At 42.3% G+C, this 19,913-nt stretch overlaps 1 protein-coding gene across 1 annotated transcript in view; it reads left to right on the forward strand.

The window, feature by feature from the left end:
- NEK7 (NIMA related kinase 7) overlaps window positions 1-19,913 on the forward strand; it is a 142,273-nt gene that overhangs the window by 65,463 nt on the left and 56,897 nt on the right. The window contains exon 3 of the mRNA XM_058668969.1: window positions 15,476-15,616. Coding sequence (XP_058524952.1) covers window positions 15,476-15,616 — 141 coding nt within the window. The remainder of the gene's footprint in view (window positions 1-15,475; window positions 15,617-19,913) is intronic.

Below are 19,913 nucleotides of genomic sequence, written 5' to 3' on the forward strand. Positions count from 1 at the left end.
CAAGTGAAATCTGCATATAGGAAAGTGACCTGCAGCCCTATATTTGTAGCAGCACAATCTACAGAAGCATGTATTTTCTTTTTCTTTTTTTTTTTTAAAGATTTATTATTATTGGAAAGCCGGATATACAGAGAGGAGAAGAGACAGAGAGGAAGATCTTCCATCCAATGTTTCACTCCCCAAGTGAGCCGCAATGGGCCGGTACTGTACCGATCCAAAGCCGGGAACCAGGAACCTCTTCCAGGTCTCCCACGCGGGTGCAGGGTCCCAAAGAGAAGCATGTATTTTCATAGCTGAACTATATAATGGAGGCTAGCGTATCGGAAAATAAAGATGCATTGCAACATACATCTCTCCTCCTGGAAAAAAAAGACTCCAAGTTAAATAGCTAAATATGCCTCAATAATATACAAGAATTTCCACCTTTGTCTATACCTACAATGTCATGATGAATATAAATAACAAAATATTAGACTTGTCACTGCTGTCATACATTTAAATTTGGATTATTATTATTATTTTTTTTTTGCAAATTTACACTTTTCTGAGTAAGAGTTTCTCATGTGTTTAAAGGAGAAATATCCTGACAGTTTCATATGGTTTTGAAAAGAATGAGAACATGGTGTTTCTTATGTGCTCTCTGTGTTTCTGCTTGAATAGTCTGCTCAGAGTGGTGCAGTCAAAGATGAGGCTGACAATCAAAAAGCTTTTCAACTTTGTTTTGAGTTGAAAGCCCAAAATATAGTTTTAATAACCACAATGATTAAGTTATTCTATTTTTGAGAGTGCATTTGACATTTGGAAATATTGCAGAATCCTTTGTAGCCTTGCGTGGTTGTTGAATAGTGCAAACGGTTTTGGTATTTATTTTTTCCTTACCAAAATGAGATGTATTCTTAAATGTGACCAATAATTTTGTGTGATTCACAAAGTGGCTCTGATTACAATTCTAGTCATTTCATGTATATTTTCAGTAATAGAAACCTTTTTGTTTGGAAGAGCTGTTTGGAATAGCATCATTGATTGTATGCCATCTAATGTGTTCCCGAGACCTTGACCTTCGTTCAAGACACCTTTACGCAATTTTAACACTTTGATGATTATTTCTTTGTCCAGACATGTTTTTATGTAAATTTATGTCCTTTTTGTTTTTTAAATTAAATGCTATTCAGCATGGGAGTAGAAGCAGATATAAGAGGAAGAGTTCGCAAATGAGTTTGGTAGCGGATGGGGCAATACCTGGAATTAATTTACTGCAACACTGACTTTCAGAACCAGCGGAGAGGGTTATGAACGCAAGTCTGATTGCCTGGATGACGAGCCAAGTGAAGAGAGGCCGCTGAGGGCGGTGACCTGGAGCATCAGCACTTGTGGGGAGGAGTCTGTAGGGAGGGCGGAAGAGAACTTTGAGGATGCTGTGGAGAGCATGGACTCTAACGCCAGGTGCCTGGGATCGTTCTTGGTCTCTGCTTCGTAGGAGTGTGATAGAGGGCTGGTTATTTAATGTCACCAATCCCCTCCCCCCTTTTTTTCCTCCTATGAACATGAGAATAACAACTCTGCTAGTTTCCACCTCATGGAGTTGGTATGAAGCTTTGGCTGTGATGCTTCATGTGTAGTTAGCACTCATGAAACGGTAGTGCTGTTGATGGTGGGCATGTGCTACAAACAGTTGTCTTGGCACCACAGTGTTCTTTCCCCCTACTTGATTCCATATCACATTATACTCTTTAGTATGTGCTTATGTTTACTTCCTGCCCAAACCTTAGCCTTGGTTGTCCCTATAACTCTAGCTCCTATCATCTGGGTGCTCAAGCCAAAAGTCGGAGTCATTCTTGCTATCTTTCTGTCCTGCAATCCTTGTATTCAGGTCATTGACGAATCTGTAGGCTCTACCCCAACATCATCTCTTGATTTCGTCTTTGCGTCTTGCTTCAGTCCAGTCTGTTAACTTCTGTTTAGTATTGGTGCTCTCACTTTGCCCTACTCACCCTCTTCCAGTCTCCTTTTCTTGGCAGCATTAGGAGTTATGTCTGTAAAAGCTTGTGAGCATGTACAGTGCTCTCGCACTGACGTCCAACAGGCCGTGGTTGTCGTGGGCACTTACCTCCTTAGCTCAGCCTTGTTCCTAACCAGTCTTCGCCTTGTAGGACTGCAGCTGCGTGTCCATGCTGTTCCTTGAAGACATCAAACTCATTCCTTGCGTGGGACACTTTTTGCAGCTGTTCTTCTTGCTGTGATTGCTGTTTCCTTGTCTTTTAATCACAGTGTAAATTTATATCCTCAGCAAGATCATCCTTAAATTACCCAACCTAAAATAACCACTTGCTCATTTCCTCTTCCATTAGCCTATGTCGTTCCTCTGCCAAGTACTTAACAATGCAGAATAGCAAGTAGATACCATTATTTATTTGTTTATTGTCTTTGCTGTTCTGTATTTGCCATTAATAGTTGTAAAATAAGTAGGTGTGTTCTGAAAATACCTTTGCTGTCTGTCTCTCTCAGTAAAAGACCTTTTCTTTCCATGTTTAACTTTGCAGATGTAACTAACTGGTGGAACTTGTGCGGAAGGGGGGAGACAGCAGTGTCTTAACAATTAATTATCCTGTTTATGAAAATCCAGGGGAGATGATCAATATTTTTAGTTTCAACATTTGGATGTAGTAATTGTGATGCTGTGTAATAGAACTATTGGTGATTAAATATGTTTATCATGTTATAAATGTTTAATTAGATAACTAATTTTGGTTGTTCCTTTTTCTTATATTAAGTGAATTTTTTCCTTTGACAAAAACCAGTTATAATGACTGATATTCATACTTTTAAGCTGATGAATGACCCTTTAGAATCTTTATACATAGGTTACTGTTGAAATAGGTAGATAAGTTTTAGAGAGATGATTTTTGAAGTGTTGGAAATACAAATAATTAAGCCTTGATGACTTGCAAGTCTCCAAGAAACCTCATCTGGAGTGACCTCAGATTTGACTTGTGTGCACCAGCCAGGGCCTGGTTAAGTTAGGTCCTTCACCTGCACCAGCCAATACACATACTAGTGGAATCAGCTGCCTATTCAAATTTACTCCCAGCTCCATCTCTCATGCAAACCTACAGGCACTGCAGCCCAGCCCAACCCACCACAGGCCCGGTCTTCATGTGTTACAGAGGGTGCCCTACCCTAGTTGGGGCAACCCCCAATAGGTCTACCCCCAGCTATGGTTTTTGTGTGTGCCAACATGTACTCTGGTTTAGCCTGGTCCATCCTGTGCCCCACCCAGCTTTTGTATACATCCACCTTGCCTCCAGATGCAGTTCACACATATGCCCGTAGGCACCATTGTCTTTGTCCAGCCTGGTCCGCCTCCAGTTCTGCCTCTTCTACTCACCAATAGGATCTGCAACATAGCAGGGGAGTGCCCATAGTTCTCCTATGAGGACAACCCTCAGCCCTGGATGTTGCACCTGCCAGGGGATACTTTATGGTCTAGCCTGACATGACTTTCATCCAGTCCTCGCTGTTGCCAGTGAATGCTGCAGTAAAGCCCAACTGAACCACTTCTATTCTGCCTCTTGTGTGCACCAGCTGGTGCAGTGGCTCAGCCCAGCCCACCCCTCCCACCTTGCCCAGATTCAGGTCACAAGTTGGCCAATGTGTTGCAACCCTGTCCAACCAGCTCTGCCCCCAGTCCAATTTCTCATTCATGCTCACTAGTAGAAGCCTTGTTTTACCAGGGGAGTCTCTGAAGTTCTCCTAGCAGGCCAACCCCCCAGCCCCAGGTTGTGGGTATACCATTGGATGCTACAGTGCAGTCTGGCATGGCTCGCCCCATCTCAACATGTCAAGGTGTAACACCTGTCAAGGTGTTACAGCCTAGCTCTGCCTAACCTGCCCCCAGTCCCGGCTCACAATTATGGGTGCTTTAGCCTGTTCCAGCCTTGCTATGCCCTAGTCTCAGCCCTCATGTGAACTGGCAGATGTTGTGGCCCAATCCAGGATGACCTGCACCCCATGCTGGATCCCAGACATACCAGTGGGTTTTACAGACTAGCCCAGTCTAGCCATCCTCCAGACCAGCCCACATGTATACTGATCGGTACTGTAGTCTGCCCCAACCCTGGCTCTTGTGTTCACCAGCAGGAGTTGTGGCCTAACGGGAGTCCTCCAACTTCCCCTATCAGACCTGCTCCTAACTGAGGATCTTGTGTGTGATTGTAGATGGATGCTCAGCTCTGCCTGACAAAGCCTGTCTTGGTCCTGTCACTTACTGGTGGGTACTGTGTACCTGCTTGACTGGCTTGCATCCATTCCAGTTCTTGCTGGCTCTTGTGAGCTCCAGTGCCTGTCCCAGTATGGCCTTTCTCTTGACCCAGCACACATGCATGCAGAGGAGTACTATAGCCCTGTTCAGTCTAGTTCAACACCTCCCCCCATGCCCTACTCTAGCTCTTGTGCTCACCAGTGTGGGAGTTACAGCCTAGCACAATATTCCCCATAGTTCCTCCTGCAAACTGCTCCAAACTCTGGACATTGCATGTGCCAGTGGTGCATCTACTTAACCTGGCATGGTGTGCTCCCAGTCTTGGCACTTGCTAGCAGATGCTACAACCTGCTCCAGTCCTGGCTGGCATGTGAACTGGTGGGTGAGACTGCCTAGACTGGCTTGGCGTACATCCAGTCCTGGCCACTGGGTGAGCTAAGGCCTGGCCCAGCCCTGTCCAGCCCACACACATGCAGACTAATGCTGCAGCCTTGCCTGGTCTGGCCCACTCCCAGTTCTGGCTGTCGTGGCCACCAGCAGAAACTATGGCCAAGTAGCGGAGTTTCTCAAGTTCTTCTATCAGGCCCGCTCCCAGATCTCACATGTGTCAATAGGTGCTAGGCCCCTGTCTGGTATAGTTTGCCACAAGTCCTGACCTTTTCACATGCTGTGACTGGCCCAGCCTGCCTGCAGATCTAGTTTTTGGTATGCCTAGGCTGCTGCAGCCTGGCCCAGCGTGGAGTGCTCCCAACCCAGCTCGCCTGAGTGTCAGTTCTGTGGTCATAATTGGGTCAACCTGTCACCACCCCTAGCTCTTGCACAAACTGGACATTACTGCAGTCCCACAGGGGTGAGCCCACAAACCCCCTACAGAATCTGGCCACAAATTTGGTTCTGTCAAGAGCTGATTGGTGCTGTGGCCACCCCACACTGCACACCTCTACTCTGACCCCTGCTGCTAGGTACTGTGGCCTACTCCTACCAAGCAGGCCCCCAGCTTGCTAACTTTCCTGTGTACTGGCAGTTTCTGGATAATGCTGCTTACCCCATCCGAGGTTTCCCATGTGGGTAGGTGCATTATTCTGACCTAGAAATGCCCTCTGGTTTCCCCTTTCTAAATCACTCCATCTCAGCTTCCTTGTTTATCTGTGGGTGTAGTGGTCTGGTCCATGTAAGCCCCTACAGTCATTTCTCACCTGCAAGTGCAGTGGCCCAGTCCTTGGTGTTACCCAGAAGTTGTGAAATACTCCCTTGGTGGCCCCACTCCAACACATCCCCAGATCCCCTTCCCCCCTGCAATCTACAGACCCATACCGCTGTGTAAGCTCCAAACCATTTAATATCTTTTTGTGAGTTATCTTTTTTGGCTTCTAGTGAGGTTTGTATAGTGACAATTAAGTTAGATATTTTCAGAAAGTATGTTTTGTTTGTGTAACTTAGAGTGAAGTAACATTCTTTTTAAGGCAAAATACCACAACAGAGTTTTATTGCTAAATGAGGTTGAAGAGTGGTTCAAAGTTGTGTTGTTTTTAAATTTTGGAAAAATTCCAACCAATAACAATAAGTTATTATTTGTTTAAATAAGTGTTGCTGGAAAAATTGCCAGTAAAGGATAAATTTGTAACAACAGTGAAAACCTTGATGGTGTTAAATCTTGTAATTAATACCAGTTTGTATGTTAGATCATTGATAACAATCCCTTCAGCAATCATCAGGACATAATTTCTCTCTAGGGAGTCTGTTGGGTCCATGCTGTGACTCTCCTGATTTCCCCAGAGAGAATTATCGTCATGTTAGCCTGAATTACCTTATTGCTCAGTAAATGTCCTTCCCTCCCAATTTGAAGCAAATTAAAGAAATTAATTTAGTCCTTGGAAATTATTAATTATTTAAGGGGTCTATGCCAGTGAGAATACGAGATAGTGTCACACGGAATGAATTTTATTTTTAAAATGGAAAGGATTTACCTAAAAGAAATGCAAAAAATGTAAGATTGACGTGTAGTAGTTAATCCTAATTACTGTAGTTGGCAAGAGCTGGTGTGGTGTGATTAGATTCAGATCAGGAAACTTGCTGATAAGAGCCTGAGACAGTTAGAGCAGTGTATAAGGCTTCATTCGTGCTAGGGTTTGATTTCTTAGTTGTACTTTGTGACTGGAATATTTGTTTTATATTTCTAATATCTCATAATACGATTATAACATGTCCTGTTCCTACATAGATTAAGATAACTAGTTGACTTAAACCTAATATGCGAACACAGAATGCAATGCAATTTATTTATTGAGGAGTTGTATGTATTTTGTAGTTAGGCTTGTACTTATGTTGTCCATGTTACTATTGTTTTGAAAATTTTGGTTCGGAGGATTTGGGGCCTTGGGGTTGGGGGCGGATGGCAGCCCCCCACCGAGTGACGTCTGTGGGGGGCGCCCCTGCCCAGCCGGATCCAAGACTGGGGCTCAGCAGGCCAAAACCTTTCGGCAGTGACTGAGTGCTTGGTTTTGGGTGGCCAGTGCACCAAATGGTGCCAGGCTCTGCCTGATGGCCGCCCAGCGGTGAGCTCTGGGGGTTTTAGGATATGAAATTGCTGCTTAGGGACTCCTATGAATAATGCCAGCTTTAGTATATGTAAGAGATGAATTCTGGCTGATTGCCGGTTTCAGGGTCCTGAAACTTTCGAGTAAGCAAGGAGACTGAGACCTGATGATTTGGAGGGGAGGGTCCATAAGATCTATTTGAGCCAGACTGAATCACCAGCCAAATTAGGAATCCTGAAAAGGGCTATTAGCATAGAGCATCACTGACTTCCACACACACGTCCACACCAAAGCTATGGATGGGGGCCTGTCTAGCTGGGCACCATTACTTGACTGGGTGGTGGAACAGTGGACTGGTCACATTCGGCAGGGTCAAGACACTTACCAGCATGCGAGAGAATTTGGTCTGGGGGTAAACTCTATGGGGGAAGTGTGGGCCTAACCCTGTGGAAATATAAGTCCTGCAGGTTAGTTCGCGAGCTGGGGTGGTGAGGGGCTAAGCTAGAAGTGACCATGGCACCTGCCATCACTTATGGGTAAAGGAACCAGTGGCATTCTGGGCAGGTCAAGGCAGCATCACCTGAAGGAGCATCCTAAAACAGGATGTGGAGTGGGCCAAACTGCAACTGGAAGGGGGCTGACTGGGCAGGGCCAAACAAATTTCAACTCACAAAAGAATAGAAATCAGGATGGAGCACATGTTATTTCAACCCAGGCTCTTACAACAACTGGTCTACAGGAGGCAGGGATACTATGCCACAGCATTGAAGGCAAAGGCTGAGACAGATGAGGAGAACACCTGTGGGCCTCATGGGAGCTAGATTGGGGAAGGGCCTGATTGGGCTGACTGTTCCGAATGGTGCAAGCAAAATTAGAGTGGGCAAAGGTTGGTAGGGCTTTGCCACGTCATCAGATGGTAGAGACTGGCACTGGGGGCCAATTCTGTTAAGTTAAATGCCAGAACCACCTGGAGAGTGCACAATCCAGAAGTTGGAGTGGCCTAGTAGGGAGATAGTGGACACCTCCCTCGTGGGTAACCACTCCCACTAGAGAGCATGAAAAGCAGGACAGGGGCAGGGGTAGCTAAACAGAAAGGCACCTGCCAGTATGTGTGTGGGCTGGATAGTAGGCTGATTGGGTCGAACTAGGCTTCAATGCCCCTTGACAAGTACCAGAGCTTAATGCGAGGTGGGACAGACTGAACAAGCCTACGGTACATACTTGCAAGCATGGGAACTAGGGAAGGGAGCAGGCCTGATGGGAGTTATGGGGAGTCGCCCCAACTAGGCTGCAGCTCCTACTGGTTTGGGTGAGGACTGAATATGAAGTGGGTAGGATCGAGCTAGACCACAAAACCCATTGGTCCAAGTGGATGACAGGGCTGGAAACAGAACTGACCCAGCGGAGACCAGTCACATTAAGCAGGACCATGACATTAACAAACACGGTAGAGAACCATATCCAGGGGAAGATTCTGTGGAGGGTGTGTGGGCCAAACCCTATGGCAGTTCTAGCCCCACAGGTCACTTCAAGAGATGGAGTGGTGGTGGACTAAGCTAGGTGTGATTGGGGAGCCTGCCATCAATCACAGGTTGGAGAACCGACGGCAGTCTGGACTGGTCGGGGCAGCGGTGCTCGAGTGTGCATCCTGAGTGGGCAGAACAAGTTGGACAGGGCTGCAACACATTGGCCAACTTGTGACCTGAATCTGGGCAAGGTGGGAGGGGTGGGCTGGGCTGAGCCACTGCACCAGCTGGTGCACACAAGAGGCAGAATAGAAGTGGTTCAGTTGGGCTTTACTGCAGCATTCACTGGCAACAGCGAGGACTGGATGAAAGTCATGTCAGGCTAGACCATAAAGTATCCCCTGGCAGGTGCAACATCCAGGGCTGAGGGTTGTCCTCATAGGAGAACTATGGGCACTCCCCTGCTATGTTGCAGATCCTATTGGTGAGTAGAAGAGGCAGAACTGGAGGCGGACCAGGCTGGACAAAGACAATGGTGCCTACGGGCATATGTGTGAACTGCATCTGGAGGCAAGGTGGATGTATACAAAAGCCGGGTGGGGCACAGGATGGACCAGGCTAAACCAGAGTACATGTTGGCACACACAAAAACCATAGCTGGGGGTAGACCTATTGGGGGTCGCCCCAACTAGGGTAGGGCACCCTCTGTAACACATGAAGACCGGGCCTGTGGTGGGTTGGGCTGGGCTGCAGTGCCTGTAGGTTTGCATGAGAGATGGAGCTGGGAGTAAATTTGAATAGGCAGCTGATTCCACTAGTATGTGTATTGGCTGGTGCAGGTGAAGGACCTAACTTAACCAGGCCCTGGCTGGTGCACACAAGTCAAATCTGAGGTCACTCCAGATGAGGTTTCTTGGAGTATTGCGTTCTTCATAGCATCTATATACAAAGGTGAAAAAAAATTCTGGCACAGGAACCCATGTTGGTACAACTTTTTATAGCAATGAATGACAGCTGTCTCTGCTGTGGCAGTGCAGTGGCAGAAAACCAGTGAAGCTGCCCAAGTGAATGTGGGCTGATTTCTTATAGGAGTGAGCAGTAGCAGTGAACCTCAAAGATGACCGAGAGCTTTGCAGGTGTAAACAAAGGTATTTGGGTGTTTGGGCACATGCAGAGGCTATGCTGTGGTGAGGACCAACACTCATGGTGCACGTCAACTAACACTGGAGGTGCCGCTGGATGGGGTCCATGGTTTCTTGCAGAAGTGACTTCGGCTGCGTTGTGCTGAGGTGAGCCATCATCACTCTAATTTTATAGAGGAAAAAACAAAGGGAGTATGTACGTTCATGAGAGTTGGAGGTCCTGTAAGTGACGCATCTCAAATTCAAAAGCTGTGTGTATAGCTTAGAAAACCACCCTGGTCACTAAGGTTCAGTTTACACTCTAATTGAGAACAGGAAACACCAATGTCAGTGACTTTGCTTGGTTTATAGTTCATAGTAGGTTGACTCCCATTGCTTTTCCAAGTTATTTTATTTTCTGTGTAACCCCAGATGCTAAACAAAAAAGCAAGTATAAAGAATTAAACATCATTCAAAAAGGAGAGTATAACTTTTTCCTAAAATAAACCTTTTCTTGAGTGGGAACATGTTTAATGATGTCATTTGTTATTCAAAATGCCTAATATAGTGTGACCAACAGTTGGCTATAACTCATAAGAATGAAGTATGGCAATGAATACAATCTAATGTAATTGTTACTGAAGTGAGCATTTTACCTGCCTGCTGATCTCTTGATGAAACCCTCATTCTACACACGCTTATTTGTATACCAATTGCACTGTGGCACCGAGACCCAGGGGTAGTTGGAGATGTGCAGCTATGCTCCTTCTCATGTCAGCTCTCCACTTCGACACTGGGTGACAGGACACGGCAGCAGATGAGACAAGCTGTCACTCACCCACACTGCCCTTTGAAGAAAGGCCATGGGGGGAAAGGTGCCGCAAATGGGCTGTGAAGTTTACATACACTGCCCACTGTTAAACAGATTACGTCTAATGAAGTGTCTAATGCTCAGGCCATATCAACCTAATCCTTGGTGGCAGTTCATCCCTCAACTGCCAAAAAACACCGCCCTCTGGCCCTCTCTCACCACTCTGGCCGCCTGGCACAGGGAGGTGCCCACTCTTAATAAACCAAGACAGTGTGTGATCTGACATGCAAATGTAGGTCATTGCATATGTAAATGTGTGATTACAAACCTGCACGCCAAAACACATTAGTGAGACTTTGCTCTCAGCATGCGGTTGTCACACTGCCTTAGCGGTTCACGCTAATATTTGTCAAGTTATTGTGCAGACAGAAGATGGAATTCCCAGTCAAATTTAAACTGTGTGGACTGTGTGATAGTGTTCCCAGTGATGAAGCTGTGTTTTACTGTTGGTACTGACAAGGCTTCATCGAGAGAAGGGACAATCCCTGTTTGTGGAAGAGGAAAGGATGTTGTCTGTTAGGGGCTGTAGAGTATGCTAGTGTATCCATCTAAAGAATTTCTTATAAAATCATAGGCAATTAAAACTACTTCTAAAACCGGTATTTTTAAAACGCTTTAAAATTATTTATATTCATTGGGTATATCTAAAAGCTGACTGCTTTGTGACTTTGTTCTATATGCTGAATGTCATTTTGTCCCTAACACAATTACAAATATGTTTACATCAGAAAGAACTCCTTTTGAAAGACGTGGAATAGCAAGTTATCTCTGTTGGTCTGAAGTTTCATTTTGGTTCCATGCTTTTTATGATGGTATACTTTTACACTTTCACTTTTCATATTTTTTAGTCAAAAGAATTGAAATTGGATCATCATGGAAAGTTCCATGAGGTTGGCTCATCTTGTGGGTGGCTTTGACTAGTCACATGGCAGGATAGCGTTGGCTACACTTAATCAATTAGATGAGATTTAGTTTGCTAACATCTACATGATAACATTAGCATTAAAATTGTGTTAGATGGCAAATAAAGTTCTAATGTATGGTGTCTGTTAATGCTGCAGGCTCCAAAAAGGCCGTTTCTGTTACCATAGTAATTATTGCTACTGTTTCTATCTCATTATCATAACAATTTCCTAATGTTCTCATACTTGTGAGACATAAAATTTCTCATGTTACGTTGTATACTTTGAAAGAAGAATAGTATTTTTCTTGACAATATTTTGAATTTTCAGGAGAATAAAAGCCTATTGTAAGAATCTTAATTACAGTAACATTTTTCTCTTTCTGAGAAATATTGGGTTTTATTTATAGTTAATAAACAGAACAACATGTTTTGTAGCATGATCGATGTAGTGAAACTACATAAAATGTGCAAGTAGTTAATGTATAAGGTAGTGCTCATATATCAAAATACACTTCTGCATAAGACAAGGTCATGGGGTCATTGGCCTTACACTAAGATCAGATCTAAATGGATAACAGATCTAAACCTACATCCAGAAACCTTCAAACTTTTGGAAGAAAATGTTGGAAACACACTGGAACACTTAGGGGTAGGCCCTCACTTCCTAAAAAAGACTCCAGATGCAGTAGAAATCAAGACCAAAATAAACAATTGGGACCTCATCAAACTAAGAAGCTTCTGTACAGCTAGAGAAACAATCAACAAAGTAAAAAGGCAACCCACAGAATGGGAGAAGATCTTCGCACACGACATAGGTGATAGAGGGCTAATATCCAGAATATACAAAGAGCTACAAAACAACCAAAATGTCAAAACAAACAAGCCACTCAAGAAATGGGCACGGGAAATGGGCAGACACTTCACAAAGGAACAAACCCAAATGGCAAATAAACATATGAAAAAATGCTCAAGTTCCCTGGCAATAAGGGAAATCCAAATTAAAACATCAATGAGGTACCACCTAACGCCAGTAAGACTGGCCCACATGAATAAAAGCACCAACGACACTTGTTGGCGAGGTTGCGGGGAAAAGGGAACCCTACTCCACTGCTGGTGGGGCTGCAGGCTGGTACAGCCTCTATGGAAATCAGTATGGAGAATATTCAAACAACTCAAATTCAACATACCGTATGATCCAGCAATAGCACTCCTAGGAATATATCCAGAACACTTGTTCTATGAGAAACCAACATGTACTCCTATGTTCATAGCAGCACAATCAGTAATTGCAAAAACATGGAAACAACCAAAATGCCCATCAACAGAGGATTGGATAAGAAAGCTATGGTTCATCTACTCCATGGAATACTACTCAGCTATTAAAAAAAACAAAATGCAGTTCTTTGTGGCCAAATGGGCCCAACTGGAAACCATAATGCTAAGGGAAATGAGCCAATCCCAAAAGGTTAAATACCACATGTTTGCCTTAATTTAAGATGATATGATGTTATGTATAACATGTTATGTTTTGAATGTTATATGTTGTGTATAAACTAAAATTGAAGTATAGGTGAGGTGGTCACAGAAGGTGGCTGGGAACCCGCATTTACTTTTAACATATTGGTTACTCATTACTATGTCAATTAATTCCATAATGATGTAAATTTTTGCTGATGGTATGTTGGAGCTTTCAATTGACTGGGATGATACTCTGCTGGCTATGTCATCAGACCAGAGAGGGTATACCTAAGAAACCGTTGAACTTGACGGGACAATAAGATGCTGGACTCTATGTTTGGTATACGCTTGCAATGGGGAAATCTCAACTGAACTTGAGCTGTGGTTATGCAATAAGGTGGAGGAATCCACCATGGTGGGAGGGTTTGGGGAGGGGTGGGGAGAACCCAAGTATCTATGTAACTGTGTCACATAATACAATGTAATTACTGAAGTTAAATAATAAATAATTTAAAAAAAAAAAAAAAAAAAAAAAAAAAAAAAAGAAGGGTCTGTTTGAAGTCCCAAGAGTTCAGGTTGAATGTTATGTGTTTATGTTCCAGTGCTACCTTTGAATGCACTAGCAGGCGTTTAATATTCAGTCTCATTAGGATAATAGTGAAGCCTCATAAGAATGTCATGTTTATCTGAAGTTGGCTCAGAGAGGAAACAGGGTTCACATGGGTAGTAGGTGAGTGGTAAAAGGCATGGAAGAATGTAGTCGTCAATACTGTGGAAATCCTGAAAAGACCCTGGCATATTTAGCCAGAAAAGCAAAAACCTAAGGGTGTACAGCAGCTAACATGGACTGTTTCTGTTACCTTTTCTATCAAAGGTGACACTAAAATGAACATTTTCAGGGGCATAATAGCATTCACGGAGTAAATGCTATATTCCAAGGTCTGACTCTAGTGGACATTGCATTAGTGTTTACCCCATAATGGAATGACTAAATGAGTGAATGAAGCCATGACCCAAGAAACGAACAAAAGAACTAGGACAGTGGATAAAATAAGTACATTGAATTTTGTCTCCCGATCAGATGACCACTGTGCCCGCTGTTCTCAGTGCCCAGTGAAAGCCCCTCCCAGTGCTTATTTAGGTGGTTTGGGGACAGAAAACACGTATGCACTATCCCTGCCTGCTTCATACCATGGTGCTTGGCAGAGTGCATATGGCAAAAATGTTGGTAAAGCAAGTAGTTCCCCTAGAACTATTCTTTGCAGAAATTAAACAGTTCCTAGGAAGTTAAGAAGAGTGTCATGCATTGACTGACTGGTTGCACTGAAGGAGTACAGAGGAAATCTACTTCAACCCAAAGATTATTTGAGCAAAATAGGGAAAAACTGTCAGGCAAACATTAGATTGAATGTGCTGAGTTTACAGTTTGTGAGCAAAAGTTACAGGGAGTTCATTTTTAGAACTATGTTTGTGTATAAAATCTGTGAGGCTTTTAATAGTATGTATTTTCCATGAAACTTTCAGAAGACACTTGAATACACATTAACACATTTTGAATAGTAGCATTCATAGGTGTTAAGTATTGGCACAGATGGGAGCAGAGCAGTACTATGAAGTGTCCTTGTGATGAAAATGTCTGTATTTTGACCCTATCGTTGTGATGTACTGGTGATATTGGCAGAACACTGGCAAAGGCTACATAGAATTTATTCTTCACGATGACGTGTGAACCTATGGTTGTCTTGAAATAAAAAGCTTAATTAGATTTAAAGACTAAAGAGGGAAACATGATTGATAATGTTGATAATGCTATAGATGCAAGATTTGATAATTGCGAGTCATATTAACCCTGACTTCATTGGCCAAATTGAACTTGTAAAGACAAGTACTTTTCAAGTTTGCAATTTGTGATAGCATATCCAAAGTCTCCTTGTCCAAATATTATGCAAAAGCACAGAATGAATATTGAGCCCTTCCCCATCTTGTACCTGTCCATTTCTTATCCCCAGTGACATTCCCAGGGCTAATTTGGTCGAAACACTGCTAAATTTTATTATTTAAAATTTTATTTATTTGAAAAGTAGAGCAAAAAGAGAAGTACATTATTTACTTGTTCACACTCTAATGCCTGCAGTAATAGGGCATTTTTATGTAAAATTTCAAAATCCTTTTCATTCCTATAGAGTATCTCTCCCTTGATTTATTTTTCCTTCAGGCTTTACTCTCTTGCATATTAAATATATGTATATGTATATTTCTGTATAACCATGCATACTTACATGTAATTATATGTTACATAGAACTATATGTGGTTTTTATGTATTTGAAAATCAGAACTACATGAAGAGGAAGAGTAGCTGGTAGTGTATGTTGGGGGGAGGGATGTTTCTTCCTTTTGCTATTTTACTCTCATGGTCATAACAGCAATGACTGTGCCAGGCCGAAACCAGAAGTGTCATCTTGGTTTCCCACATGGGTAGTAGGAGCCCAAACAGTTGGGCTATCTTCTGCTGCCTTTCTCAGGCCACCACCAAAGAGGTAGATTGGAAATGAAGTAACCGAATCTCAAACCAGCACCCTTATGGGATGTTGGCATTGCAGACAGTGGCTTTACGTGCTGTGCCACATCACTAGCCCTGCCATGACATATTTCATATTCATGGTGTGTGTTGTTTTTCTCATCCATCAGTATATAAGTTCCTCAGTGTATAGAACTGGTGTGAATATATATTCAGTAAGAATTTGTTGAGTGAATAGATGTTGGCAAACTTACCGTAGATATCATTTGCATATATAGACATGGTATGCACTTGTGTACACATTTTCTGATTGAAAATTGTTCTGATATTTTTAATTACAGAAAGCCTTACGACCTGATATGGGCTATAATACATTAGCCAACTTTCGGATAGAGAAGAAAATTGGTCGTGGACAATTCAGTGAAGTTTATAGAGCAGCCTGTCTCTTGGATGGAGTACCGGTAGCTTTAAAAAAAGTACAGGTAAGATGGTTGTAATTCAGTATAAAATTGGACTATTTGAATGATGGATAGTTACAATAAGCAGTGAAAAATGTTTCTTGAATGATTTGGTAATGGAAATCTAAAGTTGAAATTATTTTGGAAGAATGACCATTATCTTTCGAAGTTGGTGTGGACAGTACCCAGGCAACTGAAAATTCCCCTACCATATGACCCACAATCCCACTCCTGGGAATATATCCAAAAGAACTGATAGACACTCATCAGAAAGCAACATGCATCCCTATATTCATTGTAGTACAATCAACAATTACAAAAACATGGAAACCTTGATGCCCATTAAAACTGTGGTACATCTACTCTATGGGATATTACTCAGCTATTAAAAAGAATGAAATTCTACCATTTGCTGCCAAATGGTCCCAGTTGGTGACCATTATGCTCAGTGCCAGGAACCAATCCCAAAAGGACAAATATCATAGGTTCACTCTAATACTACACAACCTCCATCAAGAACACAAAACAAAAACTAAGGTAATCTCACAAACAAGGGATGTAATGGAGACCAGAGTACCAGGAATCAAATTAAGTCTACAGAATACATCTCTACAACTGAATAAAAGTAGACCCTCAATGAAACTTCTATATATACTTTGACAACAGAAAAATTAAACTTTCTACAATTGCCTATGCCGATGGTGTCATGATTTACATAAAGAGCAAGAAGTTGGAGTCAAGACTTGATAGTCTGTTTCACTACAAAACACAGGAGACAATTGGGGGAAATTTATAAATGTCTTTTTTAATACTGTTTTTTTTCTACATCTCATGGGCTCTGATATTTTTATTTTCATTAAATTTTTTTTCTTGACTTTCATAGTTTGTACAGTAGCATTGCTTTCTTCAAGAAACATTTTGCATTCTGCATAAATCAAAATAAATGTTAAGGGAGAAATGAGTAACAGTATAAAAACTATATAGAAAAAAGTTATATAGAAAATATGTTTTGCAATGATAATGTAAAAAATGGAAGACAAACTATGTTTAATCTGATACTCACAAATACGCACAGAAAACGTTGGAAACAGAGAATCAAAGTTTTACAAACAGCACATCTAATTGATAGTGTTATGAGGAATATTTCTCACACTTTGCATATTACTTTATATTCGAGGGAGGGGTAGCACCTGTTCTTTAATTAAAAAAAAGAAAAAAAAGAATGACCATTATCTTTCAGAAGGATCAATTGTGTATAGTACTTTAACTGAACTAACTTCTACTTTTAAAATTTTTTCATGATTATTATTTGAGATGCAGAATGTGGAGTTCTGTACCTCCTCGTTTTTTTTGCCTGATGTTTCCACTGGCTAGGGCTGAGCCCGGGGAAAGCCTGAGATTCGCAGATGAGTGACAGGGATTCCTCCACTGGCTAGGGCTGAACCAGGGGAGAGCCTGAGATTTGCAGATGAGTGACAGGGATGCCTCCACTGGCTAGGGCTGAGCCAGGGGAGAGCCTGAGATTCTCAGATGGGTGGCAGCAACCCAGTTAGTTGCTATCACTACTGCCTCCCAAGGTCACGTTGGTGGAAAGCTGGAGTCAGAAGCTGGGATGAAAACCCGGGCACTGAGACGTGAAACATGAGTGTCTTGACTGCTAGACTGAATGCCTACTCCCTAACTTTTAAGACGATCTTTACCTATTCATTAGATAGTATTGCACACAGAGAGGAAGAGATACATAGAGATATGTTTCATCCACTGGATCAGTCTTCAGATGGTCATAATGAGCAGTGCTGGACCTAGCCAAAACCAAGAGTCAGGAGCTAGGGGCTTCGTCTGGGTCTCCCACATGGGCAACAGGGACCAAAGCAGTTGTACCTTCTGCCACTGCTTTGCCCAGGTGCATTAGCAGGGAGCTGGCTCAGAAATGGAGCAACCAGCCAGCAGCTCATGTGGGACGTCAGTGTCACAGGCAGGAGCTTTAGTTGTTGCACCGTAATGATCCCTGCCTCCTGCCAAGTCCCCAACCCTGCCCTACACACGCTAGTTTGCAGTGTTAACATTACTTTTAGTCTTTAAAAATCTGGCTGGTCTTGTTTACCTGCATTTAGCAATGACTAGAGTGATTGTAACAAAGCTTCACAACCCAGAATTGTTAAGAGTTATATGATATCTATGTTAAACAATTGTAGAGACACTTCATATTCACAGCCAATTTAAGCAAATATTAAACATTTTTGACTTGGCTTTTTTTCTCTGCTCCCTCAGAGGTAACCATATCTTGAATTAAGTGTGTGTAGTTTCCTTTATTTTTAATATATAGTTTCCCCTGCATCTGTAGGAATTTCTAGAATAAAATGATTTTATAGAAATGAAACATTTTGTATGTGCATTATGTATGTTCATTAGTTATATTCCAGTGCCTGCAGTTTACTTTTGTAAATAATATATTTAGCAGTTAATCTGTGTCATTGCATGTGTGCTGACCTTTCACCTGACACATGGTGCCCAGTTGTTCTTGGTGGTCCCTGTGAAGGTTGCTTGCAATTGTTTCCTATTATAGACGGTGTCCCTGTGATATTCCGATATGCCTTCCCCAGTACATGCTTACAAGGCTTTCTTACTTTCTTTGTACCTGAGATGGAAATAATGAGCCACCGGGGATGCAGGGCATGTGTACTACAAGTTAATGCCAAGTTGTTGGGCTTTTTCACCAGCAATATAGAAGACTTGTAGTTGTCTCTCTTCCAGTATCCCTGTGACAGTACAATGTAGAATCCAGGTACTACTGTTTGTGAAACTGATGACTTCTGGAGTGATTATTACTTTATATAAAAACCCTGGTTCATTTTAAAGGATATACTGGATTTCTTATGCAGCTGTGAGCATTGAGGGAAAATAGAGTAGTTGAGAAGCCAAGAGTGATACTGTCCTGACAATTAAATAATAAACCCTCTAGCGTGGATCATGATTTCAATAAGGGCTCACAGAATGGAGGTGTTAGTTTGAGCCATTAGGTTGAGGCAGTTGGAACTTAAGCCAGGCAGTATCAAAAGCGCTGGAATTTGTCTAGCCAGCAAATAAGGATTCACTATAGATTCTCATGTAGGATAATAATCTTCAAAAGTCTTGTTTCAAAATAAAATTACACACTCAATATACAGAATGCTAGCTGTGTACTATGATCAGTAGAAAAACCCATTTGGAGGCCCCAGGGGCCTTCTTGGATGCCTCTCTGCCTCCTTACTGATTCTGAGTGTAGAAAAAAGACAAAAAGTCTGCCTTTTTGTGATTATTGCTTAACTTGTATAATATGTCAGTAAGGATACAAATCAAGAAAATGAAGTAAGAAATAAGTAAGAGACGGTGGGGACTGGAGGGGGCGGGCGCTCCTCTAGATCCCTCACAGCACCATCCAGGTTATTTGCACTTGCCTATATTTTTTCTTATTGATTGGAAATTTGAATGGATAGGAATTGATTTGCACACTTTAGTTTGTAAGATATCTTCCTTCTATTGTACCTACTTTATACTGTGACAAACATCAACTTGCTATGGGAAGTTAGTGTGTGTCCTTTTGTGTTATGCCATTCCTTGGTGCTTTATTACATGTTGATACTGTGAATTTTCTATTTTGAATATAACAGTATTATTTATTAAGGCAGGATGACATAGGAGGAGAGACAGAGTGAGACCTTTTATCCACACTCCAAGTGCTCACATCAGCTGGGATTGGGCAAGATCTAAGCTGGGAGCCAGGAATTTATCTTATCTCTTCCATGTGAATTTCAGGGACTCAAGTCTTTGCATCTTCACCTGATGCCACCCAGGGTGTCCATTGGTAGGAAACAGGAATTGGGACTGGAGCCAGAGCTTGACCTCAAGTTTTCCTTTCTAGGATGCCAGTGCTTGAAGGTGGCGCCTGTTGAGCCCTGGCACCAGCCCCCTAAATGTTACTTTCTAGTAGAAATGATGTAAAGTTAATTTTAGTTTCTCTAATTATGCAACCATATCTTAAACCTTTTGGAAGACAGATATTTGTGTTTCAGGCATGTATTACAATTGTGCTAAAACTGGAACCTTCCCTTCTACTTTTTAGAAAGTCTTTGTGTTTAGGCAGGGAGATGCTGGTGGTGGACTTTGGAAATTTTCTGCTAACTAAATGTGATTTCTGTGTAGACAGGCCCCTTTTGCTCACTCATCCTTTACTTCTTTAAATAGGGATAGATTTTGGAAGGGAAAAATCTTTGTCATTCATATAGGAAGGAAAAAAATCCCCAGATATTTGTAAGCTGGAAGTAAAATATATTCCTTACGT

The sequence above is a fragment of the Ochotona princeps genome, chromosome 10, assembly GCF_030435755.1.
Source record: "Ochotona princeps isolate mOchPri1 chromosome 10, mOchPri1.hap1, whole genome shotgun sequence".
In the NCBI taxonomy this organism is placed as follows: Eukaryota; Metazoa; Chordata; class Mammalia; order Lagomorpha; family Ochotonidae; genus Ochotona; species Ochotona princeps.